This window comes from Trachypithecus francoisi, unplaced genomic scaffold (genome assembly GCF_009764315.1).
Source record: "Trachypithecus francoisi isolate TF-2019V2 unplaced genomic scaffold, Tfra_2.0 Lachesis_group3, whole genome shotgun sequence".
NCBI classification, from domain to species: Eukaryota; Metazoa; Chordata; class Mammalia; order Primates; family Cercopithecidae; genus Trachypithecus; species Trachypithecus francoisi.
In genome coordinates this window covers 134,012,710-134,033,765 of record NW_022681468.1, presented here as the reverse complement: position 1 = coordinate 134,033,765, position 21,056 = coordinate 134,012,710, and the positions used below count along the sequence as shown (strand labels likewise).

The following is a 21,056-nucleotide window of genomic DNA, read 5'->3' as shown; positions in this document are numbered from 1 at the left end:
CTTTGCTACTTATAAGACACAGCTCAATGTCATTTCATTTATTTTTGTCTTTGAGACAGAGTCGCACTCTGTTGCCCAGGCTGGAGTTCAGTGGAACGATCTTGGCTCACTGCAACCTCCAACTCCTGGGTTCAAGCAATTCTCCTGCCTCAGCCTCCCCAAGTACCTAGTATTACAGGCGTGCACAACCATGCCTGGCTAATTTTTGTGTTTTTTGTAGAGACGGGGTTTTGCCATGTTGGTTAGGCTGGTCTCAAACTCCTGGCCTCAAGTGATTCATCTGCCTTGGGCCTCCCCAAATGCTGAGATTACAGAGTGAGGCACTGTGCCCGGCCTCAATGCCATTTTAATAAAAAATTTACCTGATGAGACTAAATTGCTAATTTCCTTCTCTGTAATTCTACTTCACCTTGTATCTATTTTTAACATCTGTATTATAGTTCTCTTGCACTCCAACCACACGGTAAATTCTTTGAGATCAACAAATATTAGTGACTAGCTTCTAGAGTCAGGCTCCAGGTTAAGTTCAGGAGAGTATTTCTGATATGATGGAGACTCCAGTCTTGTATGGTTTACAAACATGCATATATCATTAAAACCTGTATAAAAACTGTAAAGGAAAAGTACAAAATTCTATTCATGTAAACAGAAATATTAAGGAAAACTTTTATTCTTTGTTATAGCCCAATATGCCTTGCCTTTATAGTTTTAACATAATTTATATATTTAAGACCTAAAGATAAATTCTAAATTATTAAACATAATTATATATTTATACACTTATAAATATAAAATTTATAAAATATTAAATGTGATTATTAATATGGCATGTCTTAATAGAAAACTGTGCTGTACCATCTTCATCTTACTTAATCCCTCCTTTGTAAACACTAGCTATTGAGACCTGAGGAAGTACTCTAGGATGTGGAGGGAATTTTCCAAGAAGGAAATAGGAATAGTTCTAGCATTACAAAACTAAATCAGGAGTTGTGACAGGAAATGCTACAATATCAAAAGAAGATGGTATCAGATTTCCTTTGACTTTTCAGGCACTAGATTCTTAAAGTCCCACTTTGCCCATTTCAAAAGGGTCTATGTTCAACTTGGAGCAATAATTGTGAGGGTTAAAAGACCTGCTCAACTCCCTGCAATCTGACTGCCTTCTTTAACCTGGCCAGAATTTAGCCTTCTGCCAGCAGTTTGACAGCCTGGCAATGTTTGGGCTCCAGACTGGTTTATTAATTCCCTGCCCATGTGTCCTCCTGGCTTTGACTGTGGCTTATGTTCCTGCATCGTTTACTGGCTTTCCTGCCCCAGGGACTGAATTGTGTTTGCTTCAAGTTGTGGGAAGTTGTCTTCCTTATGAAGGGGAGATCCAAGCTTTCCCCTATACTTTTCCCCAGGCTTCCACATCCGGTTCCTGACCTTTCCTGCCCTCTAGTGGCCATGAGCCACACTCCCATCCCTGGCTATGGAATCTGCACATAGTTGGTAAAGTTTGACAGATTAGAGTATTTTACATGAATTTCTATTATTCAAGTGCCATATTATAACCCTGATCTTCCACTGACATTACCCCACAATTAAAAAACACATAGATGAGAGGTGAAATTCACAACTCAAGTGAACTTACATTCAGATAAAACTACCCCATTTAATAGTTTTAAGTATCATCTAAGAATGTTTACACAATGTTTCAAAAGGAAAGTTAAAAATAATTCCTAAGTTTTTCCATATAGTGTAAGGCCTACCAACAATTGTACATAGTTGGAAGTCACTATTTAGCTCAACATTTGGTTGTTAGGTTTATTGCTGCAGATTCCGGTTATAATCATTTTCAAAGGTAACTGAATCTAAAAGTTACAAACTCCTGAACTTCATATTCAATTTTTTTCTATGTATTAAACAACATTAGCATTAGTGGGCCTGAAAACACTGTTAACAACCCAGGATTTATGAAAGTTTTCAGTCTATAGACTTGATTGAGATTATCCTCCTGCAAACTTCCTTAATTCATGGGCAAGCAGCCTTGATGCTTACAATAATTTCAACACTCTGATCCTTCTTTAATAATTTCAAAACATCTTATATATGTTCTTTGTCTTCCTTGCCTAGACTGCCCTATCAGAAGTGGGGATGATGTCTTCTATTCTTTTGTATTTCACAACAAGCAAGTTTTTTTTCTTTTTCTTTCTTTCTTTCTTTTTTTTTTTTTTTGAGACAAGGTCTTACTCTGTTGCCCAGGCTAACTACAGTGGCACAATCGTAGCTCAGTGCAACTGGAACTCCTGGACTCAAGTGATTTTCCCGCTTCAGCCCCTGAGTAGCTGGGACTATAGGCAAGTGCCACCACACCTGGCTAATTTTAAAAAAAGAAAAAAAATTTTTTTTTTTTTTTGTTTTTTTTTTTGAGACGGAGTCTCGCTCTGTCGCCCAGGCTGGAGTGCCGTGGCCGGATCTCAGCTCACTGCAAGCTCCGCCTCCCGGGTTTACGCCATTCTCTCGCCTCAGCCTCCCGAGTAGCTGGGACTACAGGCGCCCGCCATCTCGCCCGGCTAATTTTTTGTATATTTTAGTAGAGACGGGGTTTCACCGTGTTCGCCAGGATGGTCTCGATCTCCTGACCTCGTGATCCGCCCGTCTCGGCCTCCCAAAGTGCTGGGATTACAGGCTTGAGCCACCGCGCCTGGCCAAAAAATTTTTTTTAAAAATAGAGACAGGGGTCTCACTCTGTTGCCCAGGTGGTCTTGAACACCTGGGCTAAAGTGATCCTCCAATCTCAGTCTCCTAAATGCTGGGCTTACAGGCGTGAGCCACTGTGCCTGGCCAAGAAAAGACCTTTATAAAGTAAAATGTGTTTGTTAGATTTGTAGTATCTTTTCCCTATTCATCAACAAATAGTAGTAAGCACCAATGATGTGCAGTGATCAGTGAAAACAAAGATTTATTCTCAGTACAATAAACACATTGCAAGAAGTATGTGTAAAGATTGTACATATGGTCAGAGAATATTTCTAAACAACAAACAAAATAATTATCAAATGATTCCCAAAGTAGTTTTTCTTCTTCTTCTTAATTCTCTTTTTCAAACCTTGGCACAGAATAAAATGTTTTCTGTAAAAAATTTTACTTTTTGAAATGAATAGCCTTTTCTTAGTTTTTAAAAACGTTATTTCAGAAGTAGAAACTGATTATTCTTATAATTTGATTACCTGGTTATCTGATCAAATATAAGTTTAGCTGATGTATAAACAGTTTTTAAGATTTTTCCCAGGGTTGAAAACTCATGTAATTTTTACTTAAGACTATGACATATCAATGAAAACAGGAAAAAGGGGGATGTGGATTACTGTTGCTTAAGAAAATAACTCAATGAACCCCTTTAAAACCAACACTTTCTTGCTTAAACGTTAGGGCAGGTACCAGTAGAGAAAAATAAGGCTATTGGGATGGGGCTCCACTCCTTCAGCCATAACCACCTAGTACTGCAGCTTTAGGCGCTTTCCTCAATACACTGGATCATTGTGGAAGTACAGGGGTATCAATGTCTTGCAGCTTGAGACCTAATGTTGGGGAACCCTGTCCAACAGAACTTTCTGTACTGATGGAAATGTTCTGTACTACTGCTGTCCAATGCAGGAGTCAGTGATCACATGTAGCTATGGAGTACAGGAAATGTGTCTAGTGCAAATGAGGTTCTGAATTTTAAATCCAATTTAATTTAAGCTAATTTAAATCTCAGTAGCCACACGTGGCTACTGGCTACTATACTGGACAGTGGTGCTGTAGGAAATTTTTTTAGTAAAACAGTACTTTCTGGTTTTAAGATCTTGTTTTTACTTCTTGTTATCTCTGAGATTCAGACATGTCCTCAAAGCTGAATGATGCCCCACCACTCTGTGTTCAGACATGACTCCCCCCCGCTTTTTTTTTAAACCAGTTTGGTTCATCATACCTAAGAAAAGCTTGAGATAAGCTTTTTTAGGATGCTTCTGGACAAGACCTTATCGTAAGGAAAGAAGGAGGAACCAGGGCCCAGTGAGACATAGCAGGACTCCAAAGTGACAACAGGTGTGCTGCATATGCCTGGAAATACTGCTCCACAGGATTGGATTTGTTTAAGAGTGCATGGGAGCCATGCCTGGGAACCCCAGAAATACTGAAGAGCGCCTCATAGCTGCTTAGGATCTTTCATGAGTAGAAGAGAAGAGCTAAGTCAGTGAAATTTAGTTTATAATTGTTATTTTGTATCTACTGGTCCCTGCAGACTGGTGAAGCTTGGGAACCTTACACTACATGTAGTAAATAAACAGATATGACTAGCTTGCTCCAAAATCATGGTATCTGTATATTTCAGCAGTTTTACCACCTGTTGCTAATATTTATAAATAACACGCCAGGGTCATACCCAAATTAACTTTAGAAGGTTAAAAAATATCCTAAGAGCCAAATACATAATTACTTTCAGTAAAGGGAAACAGAGCTGTAAGAGAGCTTTACAAAGGTCCTACCAGACTGACAAAATTGAGCTTTTATGTATGTCTCAAAAAGTAACTATATAAATGTAAAATTATAATAGCTGAATTACTTTGCTTTTACCCTGTCAACAACTGCCAACTAAACGTTTTAATATGAAGATAAATTGGCATACTAGGATATATTTTCCATTGAAAATTTATTAATAATATTTTGTTAAAAGTATGAGGCAAAAACACTGATGATAGCTAGAAGATGAACTGATTCCTAAAGATCAAGAGTAAGATAAAAACCAAGTTATAATAATGGTTTTTACAAAATAAGATGTTTATTTTAATGTTTTCACATATAATACACTCATTTAAATAAAAATAATGCTATTAGTGAAAACTGGTATCTTAACTTTTTTATTTTTAATTTTTATGGGTACATGGTAGGTGTATGCATTTATGGGGTACATGAGATGTTTTGATACAGGCATGAAATGCATAATAATCACCTCATGGAAGATGAGGTACCCATCCCCTCAAGCATTTATCCTTCGTGATATCTTAACTATTGAGAGCACTGGGAATTCTTTAGTTTAAAAACTGAAGAGAAAAAAGTCTACCATTTTATGTTTCATGTTTATGAGATCATCTCCACAAGTCAAAATTTTCAATGGGGGATCAAAGAAACAAAAGGGTTCGCTTTGGAACTACGAATTATTGGATATTCGATACGGGGCTTGTGGCCCACATACAGGACTTTCTCGCTGCTAATTATTTGCTCCTGGTAATTTGCTGTATAATTCTTATTTCTGTCCTCCTTCAGTACAACTAGTGTTGACACTGTCCCTAATACATCTAATCAAAATTTGTGAGTATAAGTAAAAAGAATTGTGGCTTGTTAATAAGGCTTTAGAAATCTTAGACTTTGATCTTTGCTTTGGTTTCTTATGAAGAAGTGCTTCCCCAGATTCGTGGTCTGTGTATTTTTACTTGACTTTTTAATAATGTGATCTTTTCATGCATTTCCCATTACTTAACTGTCCACCTGGATTCATAATTACCTATATGATTCCATTTGTACATCTATAAAACAATTATTATGTGTTATATATCATGGCACTTTACAGTGCCTTCAGATACTCTCACAAAAATATAAGGTAGATAATGAGATCTACTCTTTATTGAGCATCAAGTATTTGCCAAACATATACAATTTCCAGTACTTGAAACACTGCGGCAGTGTTTCATAAATTTCATATTATATAAATATAAAAATCAGGATTTGGAAAAGCTATAATACGAATTAATAGAGTTACTTCAACATAGAGTACATTTTCACCTCTGCCCAGGAATGAGTAAGGTAGCTATCCCAAATGTTTGAACCCTAAATACAGTGTGGCAATTAAGGCCGAGATAAGATGTGGTTAGATGATAAATTCCAAATCTGAACTCTAACCTTTTGGTTTTAGGTTCCAAAGGAAGGCCTCAATTATACTGGTAACCCATATATTATTAAAAGTTATCTGATTAAAGAAAGAGAAAATCCTATGGTAAATAACTGACATGCTCCATCCCAAAGAGATGTGAATATCAGAAAATAGAAGTATTAGATAGACACAAGTCAAAAGAGATGTACCCATCTTGAACTTTGTCAATACTAAAATGACATAGTGACTTAGAGATTTATCCAGTCAAAGCAGTTTAGAATTAATGTTAATTTTACCATTAATTCTGTCACAATTGCATGGTGGTTTTATATATGTGAAAGGTTCCTAACCATCACAGATGCATTTCAACATGTGTATGGGTAGAATATGATGTATTTTTTAAAAAAGATTCTAGAAAAAAGAAGAAGCGAGGAGGAGATGGATGATATAATCAACAAAATGTTGATATATTTTAGAACTGGATGAGTCATACATAGGGGTTCACTGCAATATTCTTTCTATTTTTGTGTATGTTTGAAATCTTCCCTAACAAAAAGTTTTAAAATATTTGGGAAAAAACTAGTTTATAATAATGTAGATTGTTGTAACACTTATTAAATAAAAAGAACTTAAGGATGAAATTCATAAGCAACATTATAGGAGGCAGAAGACAAAGTATGTGTTAATCAATAAAAGTAATCGGAAAAAAACAAAGTAATCATAAATCACAAGTTGGAAGAAAAGGAAGGAAATATTTGAGAGAAATTAGGTTGGCATGGTGGCAGGCACCTGTAATCCCAGCTAGTTGGGAGGCTGAGGCAGAAGAATCGCTTGAACCCAAGAGGCGGAGGTGGCAGTGAGCCGAGATCGTGCCATTGCACTCCACCTGGGTGACAGAGCGAGACTCCATCTCAAAAAAAAAAAAAAAAGAAATTTGTGAGAGAAACCGGTTCTCTGGTAATGTTTAATAATAATCCCTAAACTGTTTTTTCACTCGCCAATGGCTATAAGACAGCACTTGATCTGGACTATATGTTCTTCAGAGTGTAAATGTTATTCATCAGATTGTAGTCAGCCCAAATGGAATTCTTCCTTTAGACAACTCTTTTTTTCTTTCTGATGCTATTTTTACCAAAGTGATCTTTTCCAAGCAGCTTTATCCTGTAGGATTCTCCCAGTGCCCGATGAGAGTCCTTCTGGCTAGCGGTAGTAGAAAGGTGCTTTAAAATACATAATGGAGTTGAGCTTTGGTTGAAGTATGACATTTACTAGATTTGTGATTTTCAGCAAGTCATTTAAAAATTTCTGGGCCTTTCTACTTATTTCTAATATGGAGATAATCACTATCTCAGACAGTTTCCTAAAATGTGGCACATGAAGTATGCTGTTTTAAACTTTTACAAATATACGGCTAAGGGTTTAAAAAAGAATATAGGCCGGGCGCGGTGGCTCAAGCCTGTAATCCCAGCACCTTGGGAGGCCGAGACGGGCGGATCACGAGGTCAGAAGATCGAGACCATCCTGGCTAACACGGTGAAACCCCGTCTCTACTAAAATATACAAAAAATTAGCCGGGCGAGATGGCGGGCGCCTGTAGTCCCAGCTACTCGGGAGGCTGAGGCGAGAGAATGGCGTAAACCCGGGAGGCGGAGCTTGCAGTGAGCTGAGATCCGGCCACTGCACTCCCGCCTGGGCGACAGAGCGAGACTCCGTCTCAAAAAAAAAATAAAATAAAAAAGAATATATTGGGGCTGGGCGAGGTGGCTCACACCTGTAATCCCAGCACTTGGGAGGCCGAGACGGGCGGATCACGAGGTCAGAAGATCGAGACCATCCTGGCTAACACGGTGAAACCCCGTCTCTACTAAAATATACAAAAAATTAGCCGGCGAGATGGCGGGCGCCTGTAGTCCCAGCTACTCGGGAGGCTGAGGCGAGAGAATGGCGTAAACCCGGGAGGCGGAGCTTGCAGTGAGCTGAGATCCGGCCACTGCACTCCCGCCTGGGCGACAGAGCGAGACTCCGTCTCAAAAAAAAAATAAAATAAAAAAGAATATATTGGGGCTGGGCGAGGTGGCTCACACCTGTAATCCCAGCACTTTGGGAGGCTGAGGTGGGTGGATTATGAGGTCAGGAGATCAAGACCAGCCTGGTGAACACAATGAAACCTCATCTCTATTAAAAATACAAAAAATTAGCCGGGTGTGGTGGCAGGCCCCTGTAGTCCCAGCTACTCAGGAGGCTGAGGCAGAAGAATGGTGTGAACCCGGGAGGCGGAGGTTGCAGTGAGCCGAGATTGCACCACTGCACTCCAGCCTGGGCAACAGAGTGAGACTCTGTCTCAAAAAAAAAAAAAAAAAAAAAAAAATATATATATATATACACACACACACACACATACACACACGTTGGCTGGGCATGGTGGCTCACGCCTGGGAATCCCAGCACTTTGGGAGGCTGAGGTGGGCAGATCACCTGAGATCAGGAGTTTCAGACTAGCCTGGCCAACATGGTGAAACCCCCATCTCCACTAAAAATACAAAAAAAAAAAATAGCCATGTGTGGTGGCGGACACCAGTAATCCCAGCTACTTGGGAGGCTGGGGCAGGAGAATCGTTTGAACTCAGGAGGCAGAGGTTGCAGTGAGCCGAGATTGCACCACTGCACTCCAGCCTGGGCGACAAGAGCGAGACTCCACCTCAAAAAAAAAAAATATCTCTTTCTCTCTCAAGGTTTTCTCCAAGTTAAAAATCATACTTGAGGCTTCAAGTCCTAGTGACAGTGACTATCCAATATTAAACTCTACTAGAAGGCTGTTACGGTCTCTTCCTCCTTGTTCTATTTCCATACACATTTTATTTTATTTTTTTGAGACACAGTCTTACTCTGTCACCCAGAATGGAGTGCAGTGGCTCGATCTTGGCTCACTGCAACCTCTGCCTCCTGGGTTCAAGGGATTCTCCTGTTGTAGCCTCCCGAGTAGCTGGGATTACAGCGGTGCACCACCACGCCTGGCTAATTTTTCTGTTTTCAGTAGAGACAAGGTTTTACCATGTTGGCCAAGCTAGTCTCAAAGTCCTGACCTCAAATGATCTGCCCACCTCAGGCTCCCAAAGTGCTGGGATTACAGGTGTGAGCCACCACACCCGGCATACTTCCATACACATTTTAAACAGGTTGATCCTTTTCTTCTGAGTGATAGGTATGCATATTTGCATTTCAGTGTATTACCAGGAATGCAAAAAGTTGAGAAATATGTTAACGAAACCACATTTTCTACTATAGAGTGTTTACTTCAGTCTTTCTAGGAGTGCATATACTTTTAGAATATACACAAGGTATGTCAGACCACAGGTATGAAAATGAGGCATCTTGGCCGGGCACAGTGGCTAACGCCTGTAACCCCAGCACTTTGGGAGGCTAAGGTGGGTGGATCACCTGAGGTTGGGAGTTCGAGACCAGACTGACCAACATGGAGAAACCCTGTCTCTACTAAAAATACAAAATTAGCCAGGCGTGGTGGTGCACGCCCGTAATCCCAGCTACTCGGGAGGCTGAGGCAGGAGAATTGCTTGAACCCAGGAGGTGGAGGCTGCAGTGAGCCGAGATTGTGCCATTGCACTCCAGCCTGGGCAACAAGAGCGAAATTCCATCTCAAAAAAAAAGAAAGAAATAAAAGAAAATCAGGTATCTCATTTACTGCAAATGAATTAAATTACCATCAGCACGGTAAGAATTCTGTAAGTAAATATCACTTTTAAGACATATTTTACCTGGAATTCGCTCAGTTGCAGAACTTATGTAAAGGAATTACCTTCACCTTCGCTCCTGATTTGTCACTAACCATGGCTGTAAAACATAACTGGGCAATCATTAGAAGTTTCTTCTCTGGAGAAACAAATTAACCTCAGAGAGAAGACACTAATAATTGGGGGGTTTCCCAACAGTGGAACCCACCAGTTGAAAAGCCCAACATAATTATAGAACCTCCAGGCAACTTCATAGCGACTTACTCTCAAATATGAACAACAGATACCTGGAGGAAAATGTCCAGTAATAAAGAGGAATAGTAATAACAACAGCAAAGGGATCAAAAGGATCCAGAGATGACACAGGACCTGAAACAAAACTTAAGAAAGAAAATAAACCAAATCCGAAGTAAAATATTCTCAGAGAAATAAGAGATTATATTCATAAAGCAAGCAGGACATTAGGAATAGGAAATAATCAGAAACAAGAATTTTATAAATTAAAAATAAAGTTTTAGGCTGGGCACAGTGGCTCACGTCCATAATCCCAACACTTTGGGAGGCTTAGGCAGTGGATCACTTGAGGTCAGGGGTTCAAGACCAGCCTGGCCAACATGGTGAAACCTCATCTCTACTAAAAATACAAAAATCATCCAGGAATGGTGGCGCGTAGCTGTAATCCCAGCTGCTCAGGAGGCCAAGGTACAGGAATCGCTTGAACCCGGGAGGCAGAGGTTGCAGTGAGCCAAGATCACGGCACTGCACTCCAGCCTGGGCGACAGAGTCAGACTGTCTCAAAAAAAAAAAGAAAAAGAAAAAAAAGAGAGAGAATAAAAAGTAAACAAAATTTTAAAATTAAAGAAAGGGGAAAACTTGGAAGAAATCTTCCAAGAAGTAGATTAAGGAGGCAAAGAAACAGAAAACAGGAGAGAAAAGAAAATTTTAAGGTCAATCCAGGAAGTGCAAACTTTGGCAAACAGGAATTCTAGGAAGAGAGAACGTGGAGAAAAAGACAGAAAATCTTCAAAGAAATAATATCTGACTTTTAAAACAGGCACATGTGTTACCTTGATAGAAGTTAAAAATTAATTAAAAATCATATGGGCAATCATACATCTCAATGTTTAGGTGTTCACCTGCATGAAGTAGGTATATAAACACTATTATATATTATACTATATTGTTCTCCAGTTGTTTTCAATGGATTATGCTGTTTTCTCATTTCAATTATAACCTCTTCAAATCCAGGAAGAATATTTGCCACTTATGGCAGGCACATATTCTATTTTTGATAAATACTTGTTAAACTCATTTGCTTTGAAGGCGACTTGAGTTTCCAGTAAGCTCTGTGACTCTTTAAGACAGTTCAGTCTTTCAGCCTTGTCACAAAAGTGAAGGTCATTCTTAGCTGAAACAGTTACTTAAAACTCCAGGAACTAGTCTGAGAATCCCAGCTCTTACATGAAGTCTAGAGGGAAGTCATTTTATAAAACAATGACAAACTGAAAGAAAGCTAGTCAAATGGCCTTTGTCTGAATACCCTTAAAGATCTCTGTCCATTCAACCTTCTTTTCAGAAAACTTGATCTGAGCTTCTATCCAGACACACAGTTATACGGTACCAGTTAGTGGAATATGTAGGCTATGAATCAGACTTCACTGTGGAAACTAATCCTTGAGTCACGATCATAATATTCCACTGGCATTCACCCCAGGGACAAGGTATTCATTTAAGAGTGCCACTCTTCCATGCAAAGGATGAAGTATCACGTAGCTCCCTCTCATCATCACAGTCATCACTCAAATATCCTAGTTTGGTTATCTGTTTGTGCAAGGCTGTGTAGTCATCCTCACCTATCAGGATTCTGCAGTCATCTCTACCCCATTACAAAGGGTCCCTGGCTTTATTCATTAATTTAATAAATATCTATTAAGTGTCTATTTTGAGCTAGTCATTGTTCTCTATACTAGGGAACTGTATTCTAGCAAATCTGAGCCTAGAAAAGATTTGCTTAATCCATTCTCCAGAATCCTTCTCTAATCAATTCTAGTAATTTACATTTGCCTACCTATTGCCATATCTCCATCTTTTTTTTTCTGCTGCATGTGCATTTAGTATCTGAAGTATTATTGATATGTTTTTAATGAATTACTCATGATAATGGCCACAATCATGGCATTTCAGGGACTCAAGGGATAATTCGACTTTGAACTGTATTACTGTTCGCATCAAAGAATGGCCTTAAGATTTACTTCTCAAAGTGTGTCTGGGGAATTAGCAGCATTGGTACGATCTGTTAGAAATACAGAAATCTCAGGCTCCCACTCTGAGACCTACTGAACCCGAACCAGAATCTGCATTTTAATAAGATCGCCATGTTATTTACATGCACATGAGAATTTAAAAATCACTGGTCCTGCTGACATCTTAATAAGCCATTCTCTAATTCCTTAATAAAGCATTAGAGGGTAGCCTACAAGTTGGACACAGCAGTACACCTGTAGTCCCAGCTACACAGGAAGCTGAGGCAAGAGGATTGCTTTAGCCCAGGAGTTCAAATCCAGCTTGTGTAACATAATGAGACCTCATCATTTAAAAAAAAAAAAAAAATGAGAGAAAAAGTAAATAAAAGGAAGCAATTCAGGATAACATTATTTTAGGTATATCTGTACTTAACTTCAGGTATAACTATACTTAACTAAGTTTAGTTATAACTGAATTTAAAGACATGGTCTACTATATCATCAATATCTTGCTTGGGTAATGTATTTTACTACTAAGGTAATAAAAATGTTTCATAGTGTTATGGTTTTATAATACCTCTAAGTCAAGAGAAGGCCTACGCTCTTTCTCCCCCAAAAGACATCCTCGAGCCTAACTAGAAATGCCATGAATTTACTTACTTGTTCAAGTTGTTCTTTGCTGTGACTCACCCATGAATCGAGCTACACATACACACTAGCTGGTTGCTCGTCTGAGCCCTCAGGTCTGCTGTTCTTGTTCTATCCCAACAGTTCGCTTCAATCTTAGTGTGGGTAAAATTGCTTTTCAACAATTGCTCCCATGTTGAGTCCTTCCCAAAACATCTCATTGAACTGGGACAGATCTGCTCACCCCTGGTTTTGAAATTATTATATCTCTAAGTATCTGTCTTCATCTGACCACAGTCTTCCAATTTTACACAACGAACAAAGGATACTGAACCAGACGTGTGAGCAATACTTTGGATTATTTCCAGGATATGCTGACAAGACAATTGGTTCCCTTTCTCAGCGCTCATTTGCTCCTTCTGCTAACCACCTTCCTGACCTCAACACATCGCCTGGTCTCACCCAGAGACTCTGCCAAGCCCCTTCAGCCTACAAAGGCTCTTGTCCTGGCCTCTCCCGGTCTGTCTTACTTCCCCGTCACCTGTGATGTAAAGGGAGAGTGGGTACAAACGGGTGAGGCCTCACAAGAGCTAGCACATGGTAGGCTCCATAGCCTAGAAGAAGCCAGCAAAATAGACAGAATTGCCTATTCTCCAAGTAGTTTCTGGGAATACGCCTTAAAACCTTGACTTGTTTTCTGCATGGAAGCTCTATTTTGTTTTGTCTTATTTTTGGTGGTAGAGAGGGGACTGAGAAAGTTAGACTAATGCTGTCCAAAATGAGTTATGAATATTCATAAGCAATTTCAAGTTTTCACTTGTAATTTTGTTTCCTTCATCTGATATTGCTGAATCTCCGTTTCAGTTTTCACTGATCATACTTGCTTATTCTATAGTTCCAAGGTGAAAGAATAGAAGACTGTAACATTTATTTTTTTCTCCAGGAAAAAGAGACTGTACTCTCCCTGTAGAGAGTGAGTTTGTCTTATACATCTTATATCTACTTCACATATGCCTTCTGTATAACAATCACTAAATATATACCTTGCCTATGCTATCTCGTGCTAATTTTATGACACCAAGCAAGCAACCTACACTGGCTGTTTCTGCTTCCTGACCTGTTTTATTCTTTCTTCAATCTGGCTTTTAACCCTGCATTCTCCTGAGCCTACTCTTGCTAACAGACCTTCTAGCTACCATATCCAGTGGATACTTATGTTCTCTGTGGTACTGTCTGCTGTCATCCTTCCCTCACCTTTCACCCATGCTTCCATGCCTCCACACCTCCATGCTCTCCACGCCTCCATGCTCTCCATGCCTCCATGCTCTCCGTGCCTCCATGCTCTCTAGGCCTCTATGTGGTTCCTCCTTAGTCTCCTCTTTATGCCCTCTTCTACCACCTCACCAAAGTTGGTAGTCCCCAGAATTATAATTTATCTTCCCTTCCCATCTCACTGTATACCTTCCCTAACATGTTTATCCTTACCTGAGGCTTTGACTGTACTCCTGACTCCCAATCTACATTTCTAACTCTCACCTCTCTCCTGAGCCTTGGTCCTGTATCTCCAACTGCCCTACTTGAAAACAGCACTACCAGGGCAGCCTCTGATGCACATAAACTTAATTTGTGATTTCTTCTTCACCCTCCCAATCTGGCCCCTCTCCTGAGTTCTTCATCTTAGTTCATAACATCCCTGTTAACCCAATCATCCAAGTTAAGAAAACTTAAATTCATTTATAATCCATGAAATCATGAAAAATTATCTTCTAAAAACCTTAAAGAGAGCACTTCACACTCTCTAAAGACTTCCACTGCCCAACTACTGACTCTCAGCAGAAGACCACCTTCTTTGTCTTCAGCATGAAGCACCAGGCCTAATCAGCTCTGACCCACTTCTGGCAGATCACCTCCTCCCACATCCCCAGGCTACCCTATGCTTGAGCCCCACTGGACTATTTACAGTGTGAGATTCTTTCACATCTCTAGTCTTGCATATGCTGCTGCTGACACCTACAGCAGTTTTTCTCTACAGGGGACAATTTTGCCCCTAGGGGACATCTGGCAACGTCTGGGGACACTTTTTGATTGTCACACTGGGAGAAAGGGGTGTTACTAGCATTTAGTGGGTGGAGGCCAGGGATGCTGCTAAATATCCTACAGTGCACAGGACAGCCCCTACTACAAAAGTGTCCAGCACAATATAATAATGCTGAGATGGGGAATCCCTGCCCTAGAATCTCTTTGATTTCTCTGTCTGATGAACTCTAGTTTACCTATCAAGACTCAGTTCAAATGTCACCTCCTCTGGGAAACCTTCCTCTATCAACCAGGTCCTCTCTCCAGATGAATAATGTCACATCTTTCTACTTTTTCATACACAACTCTATTTAGCACATCACATATTAGACTGAAAATTTTTATGTTTACCAGCATGTCCCTATTACTAGAATTGGAGGTCCCCTAAATAGAGACTGTATTTTACTCATCTTTTATTCTCAGTACTTGGGACAGGGCCTGGCACTCAAATGTGTACTGGATGAATTAAACAAGACACATCTACAGAGAAAACAAAATATTTTCAAGCAAACAACTCAGCACTTTGAACCTGTCTGAAATTAACGATTCCTCAGTTCTAAGAAATATACAGGTACAAATATACATTTTTCACCAACTTTCTAAAACTAGTCATTAACATTATGGCATCACATTTTAGAATATTTATAAATTCCATTGGTTTTTATAAGTGCTGCTCAAAATAAATTTAACCAAATCTCTCTAAATATTCTGCTAAATTTAGTAAAATAGGGACTGGAAAATAATGGAACATTTAAGTAATTTTATATTTAAAACATCTATTTTAGGAAGAACAATTAAATAAGAAAATATTGAAATGTATAATCTTGAGATCAGTGTTAAAGGCTTTGAAATAATTGAGACATAAGTTTATTACAGTTCTACTATACTAGAATAGTAGCAATTTACCTATTTAGGATTAAGTTACAGATAATGAACAAAAACTTTTATAACAAAAAGAAAAAAATGTAAAAAATAATTCTAATAAAAATATGAATATAAGCAAAGAATGGAAGACATTCAAGCTTGGGCAAAATGCTAATGCACATTAAATAATAGGGTACTGAAATCTCTGAGCATCCTAACAACATAACATAGGAGATTCAGAAAATAACAGATGAGGGAAACAAAATAACAGTAGAGAAAACTAACTACTATATAGATTTAGAAATCTGAATAGCAATCATTTTTATAACTGTATACGTAGTACTTTAGTTCCTTAACCTGCTTCTTGATTGAACTGACAAAATATTACACATACTGTTAAAATATCAAATATTTATTTTCAGATCAAAAGTCATTATATAGCCTTTACAAAAGTAATATTGTATTTCAGAAGGCATACATAATAAACATATGCCAGTCACTGTTATGTTGTTTGCTATGCCTGAAATAAACACAGACTACAAAGTCTCATCTTCACTCTAAGTTGTAAACACAGAACACAGACAGTGTCCCAGATACAGGTAAAAGTTCTCACTAGATTTAAAAACTCAGTCATTATTGAGCTGTTGATTATTGAAAGCTAGAAACTCAATCTTATACTGCTAGAGACTGGTAGCTAAACATAAAAGAAAAGAATGTGTAGACTCTCAGTGCTTTAGAAACCAGGGTCTCTGACCAAAACAGTGATTTAATTTCACGACTGCTCAGTACAGATAGCTGACATTACTAAATGCTACTCTAATATCAACTTGTTAAATGTGAATCCAGACTCAGCATATCAGAATACTAACCCAGACTAACTGGAGTCATGGGAAATATTTTGGGAGCTGTTTATTTATAAATGAGTTACAATATACCACTATAATTAGATTAATATATAATTATTGATAAACACAGGATTATTTCTAAAACCCATCATTGTTGCCACTGCTATATTTAGAAAAAGCAACACTAGAATCTTCTTCATAAAACAAGCCTTGATTTATCAATTAGATCTATTTAGATATAGTATAAATTAAATTTAACTGTCACTGTATGGTTTACAATGCTTTTATAAAGAGAAGTCTAATAAACATTAAAAGGGGGACAATTTAAATCTCCAGCAAACTGCATACTTCTGAACTACTTTATAATCCAATAATCTACCAAAAGATAGAATCTGCACAAAGTTATACATTTGATTGTCACAAAAAATATTTAAGTTAGTTTACCTAAGCATAAATAAAACCAGTAACAATGGATATTTTTAACAATGCAAAAGGCATTTGATCCACATTTCATTAAAAAATACATTTAAAATACTCTTCTCAAAAGTATCCACAACAAACTATAATTATTACCATAAAATAAACTATTTTAAGGTATTTCTACAAATATTTATACATGAATTATTCCTTTCAGGTTATTTCATTACGTGTAAAAGAAATTTATAAGTAACATTAACTCAATTAGCATAGTGCTAATGTTTCTTCTCAGTGCCATTTCATTTCTTCCTTTTAGGAAGAAAAATAGTTGATTGGATTATAATATCCTAAAAGCTGGTTTTGGAAAAGTTTCCTAAATGGAATTAAAAATTGTAAAATATAGATCAGAATTTGAAATCTGATCTTTTTTTATCCTCAGTAAAGTAGTGGCTTATATTAACATCTGGGCATTGGTAACAATTGTTATATTTACTAGATTTCAGAAGAGAGAAAATAAACTAGCAATTACTATTTTATTCACCTAAAGCTACTTATCCAGAAGATTTTTTTAAAAAAAAATCTTTAATAAGCATATTGGATGTTACAAAAATACAGATAAATAGATAAAGTTTTTTCCTCCCCAAACTATTATGTACTGTCATGTAAAACTGCTTTAGTTAGAAAATTTTTTAAATTTCTTGGAACCTGGCAAAACATTCCAAATACAGAAATTTTAAAATTCTATTTCAGTTCAAACCATTTTAAATACTTAAGAACTTTTGGCTAAGATTCAAAAGGGTTAAATTACTAATATAATAAAGTTGAATTATCAAAAATGAAAAGGTAAATAGAAAATTGTGGGAAATGCCTAGCAATTTAAACCAAATCCAAAAATATTAAAACTTAGAATTCAATATTGTTGAAAGAGTGAGTTACATTTTAGAAGGCAGTATTAACTCGTGGCTCATGAAAAATAGGGTAGAAACAAAATTCCATAGTTAAGGGTATATACAAATGTAAATGCCATTTATTTTTCCTCTGCTTTAAACATGTAGCATAATAGCTTTTATGAATGATCTTATCAATACATGTATTTTAGAGATATAGTTCCTCTATGATAATTTATAACAAGATCTTCACACTTTGATATGGGGTTTTGTTTAATATTTTAAATAAGCATTCTAAATTTTACTCTATTTCATAATGATTAAGAAGGGGAGAAAGCAAAATGATGGTTTTCAACATAGGAATAAAATACTGAGCTACAAAATAGAATACTATACCATTTAAAGGAAAAAGATACCAAGATAAAATCTTAAGAAATAGACTGTTATTCAAAGTTTGTTTTTATGTTGTAAAGTTTTACAGCTTAAATCACTTAGGAAGATTTTTAAAAATACACATTTTGTACATTGGTAAAGTAACAAATACAGTAAAAAACTATACATAGGGTTCTTCAGATTTACAAATATAAAATTTATGACTACAAAGTACTGCTAGCTAAGGACCAGGAAAATATATAAAACTGCTTGGTTATAATAATAAATTTTCTCCAAATATTTCATTAAGTTATTCTCGTATAAATTAATATTTATCAAGATCAAAGGAAACTTACCTTGCAAGAATTAGACAGTTCATTTGTGCAATCTCTGTTGCTGTCTCTTGATAAATTATCCACTTTACCTTCATTTCCAGATGCAAACTTTATGAGTAACTGAGATGGTCCCCCTTTAGAACAATTGTGCTTAAGGCTGGATAGACAGGAAATATTTGGATAAGCTCCTCCCAATGAAATACTTCTTTGTAAAATACCATGGTTTTTGTTCATCTGTGAATTTGGTCTTTCCAATTCTCCATTGATATTTATTTGATAATCTACGTTTTGGGAGGATGGCAAACATGCGGATGTCCTATGCGTGAGCTTAATATACTCTGAATCAGAATTAAGCTTAATTTCTGACATTTCTGGTTTACAATCACCATTTGTTGTTTCACAATTTAATGTAGCTGTTTTTTGTTGGGCGAAATGCACTGAAACACAAGAATATCCTTCAGATGACTTTTCACAGACAGTCTGTGTGGGAGTATTATTCGAAAGAACAATTTTCTTCTGTAACGAGCCCTTCCTGTGAAGCGGCCGTATGTCTCTTACTTCTCCAGGGGTAAAAATTGTTTTAGATAACCGAAGTCCATTGACAGCTGTTGAAAGAAATCCTTTAGCACCAGTGCCATCCTCATTATGTGCAATTTCACTAGGAGAAATAACAAACTGGTGTGAAGTTTGATAGGATCCTTTGCTCAGAAGAGTACATGGACTTGTCGGAGAAGTCGGTGGGGTATTTGAAGGACTCCTAGGAAAAATGACTAAGGAGGAGCAACGTTTTAGTGGAATTTTTGTGTTCCTGCTCGCTGGCAATTTCATAATCTCTAATCCACGTTCCAAGTCATCCTGGACAAAAGGATCTGTACTTGTACTTCTTGAAAAAATTTCACATGGAGTAGTATTCCTGTTTGTCACAATTCCATTGGAGGTGCTGTCAGAAGGTAAGTTTCCACCCAAAAAAGTATCATCACTTGGTGGCAATGTATAACTACTACTGTCACTGATGACACTGTTAGTGTATGAACCTCCACTTGTGATACTTGCACATGACCCGAAATCACTACCGTTGCTGCTGTAAGATCCATTATCACTGGTTGAAAAGTTACTAAGGCTACCACTACAAATGGCTGGACTGCTTACAAGGTTACCATCATTCACTGCATTCAATTCACTATCGACCACAGCACTGCTGTAAATACCATCCTTCAAGATACAAGTAAATGAGGCATCATCACTATCAGCTAAGACATTGCTAGACTGAAGATATCCACTGTACCTTGTTGGCTGTAGTGAAATCTGTAGACAGCTGCTCTTTTTATTAACATTTTCAGATGAGGGAACAGACGATCTTTCTTGAGACTGAACGTTTTCCTTTATTAACGGAGCTAGTGCAGTCTGTCTGGGAGTCAGCTTCATTTGAACAACGTTAGACGCTGAAATCCGTGTTGGTCTCTTGAAGCACATGTGAACATGGCTATCCAAGTCATCTCCGGAGGTTTCTGACAAAGGGTAAGTATTGCTTCTTCTGGCTGCAAAGTGCAATCGTAAGCTTTGTGCCATTTGTTCTCATTTCCAAACATGTTAAGAGCTGAAAGTCATAACAAAGATCTCTGTCCGTAGACAGGCTAGAAGCAGCTGCACTGCATCAAAAGAAAAAATCATTTGTGGTGCCTAAAAGAGCTATTAAGTAGTAGTCTTTATCCTAAGTAAAACATTAGATACCAGATATCATAGAAAGAAAAAGACGACCCATTCCAGAGACTGACGTTTCCAAAATGTCTTGAACCGCTTGTAGTCAAAATGCCTTCACTTACAAAGCACTTGATTTCCAGCGACCTTTAAGCTGAGCTCAGCTGCAGCACACTGACTCAAACACAGCCAACCTTGTTTCAATTATACCTTCTCCAATTTGCATGAATGCGTAACACAAGAACAACAATCTTCTAACATTTCATGTTGAAACAGTATTTTTTCACCCCAGCTCTACTAAATGAACATTTAACTATGTGAATCGCAGTGCCTATACTTTCTCCAGCCAACTTTGACCACTAATATTTTTACCCATAGGTATAGAATTACAGGAAGTTGGTAGGAACGAAACCCCATGTAATTAAGTATCAAATCAAAGATTGAATTTCCAAATAGTAGTCATACTAGGAATCTAGTCAAGTTAGTTAATATAGGCACTGTTAATTTTTTTTTTTAATTCGTGAATTCAAACAGTTCTGTATATTTGGAAATACCAAAACTTTAGGATGAATTTTAAACTTTAGCACTACATCAAACAGATACATATTTTAGCTTCTAAAGTGCTAATTACATAAAAAGTGAAAGCTTAAGGACAGAACTACAAAATTACCCTAGTAATACCATTGCAAAACTGAAGCATAGGTTCGAGAAAAAAAGTTTAAGAGAAACTGTCACTAAGCATTTTCTCCTGTAATTTTAAGGCCTTTTCCAGCCAAGTAGAACAGTCTTTAAATGATGCCATTTATATTTTGACTATTAAAACTCTGCCAAGAAATAGCCTAAGCAAACATTCCAATAAAAATACATGCAGATTAGAAAAAAAAAAAACTATACCCAAGATAGTTTGAACACATAGGATATTTTATTTCACTGTCTCTGCAATTCATTCACTTAAGAGAGTGTTGTGGTAAGTAAAGAAGTCTAAAAAGGATTTAACACATCAAATAAACATATCTCAATGCCAATTCTGTTCTGAAAAACTCTAAGAGC

The 21,056-nt window shown here is 37.4% G+C and overlaps 1 protein-coding gene across 2 annotated transcripts in view; it reads right to left on the bottom strand.

Moving 5' to 3' along the window:
* The window catches only part of NEDD4 (NEDD4 E3 ubiquitin protein ligase), a 177,920-nt gene that overhangs the window by 79,499 nt on the left and 77,365 nt on the right, over nt 1–21,056 (bottom strand). The window contains exon 1 of one of the 2 annotated variants that reach the window (XM_033190034.1): nt 18,330–20,176. The exons of the other annotated variant lie outside the window; for it this stretch is intronic. Coding sequence (XP_033045925.1) covers nt 18,330–19,877 — 1,548 coding nt within the window. The 5' untranslated portion in view covers nt 19,878–20,176. Of the gene's footprint in view, nt 1–18,329; nt 20,177–21,056 lie in introns of those variants that run through there. 2 annotated transcript variants of the gene reach the window in all.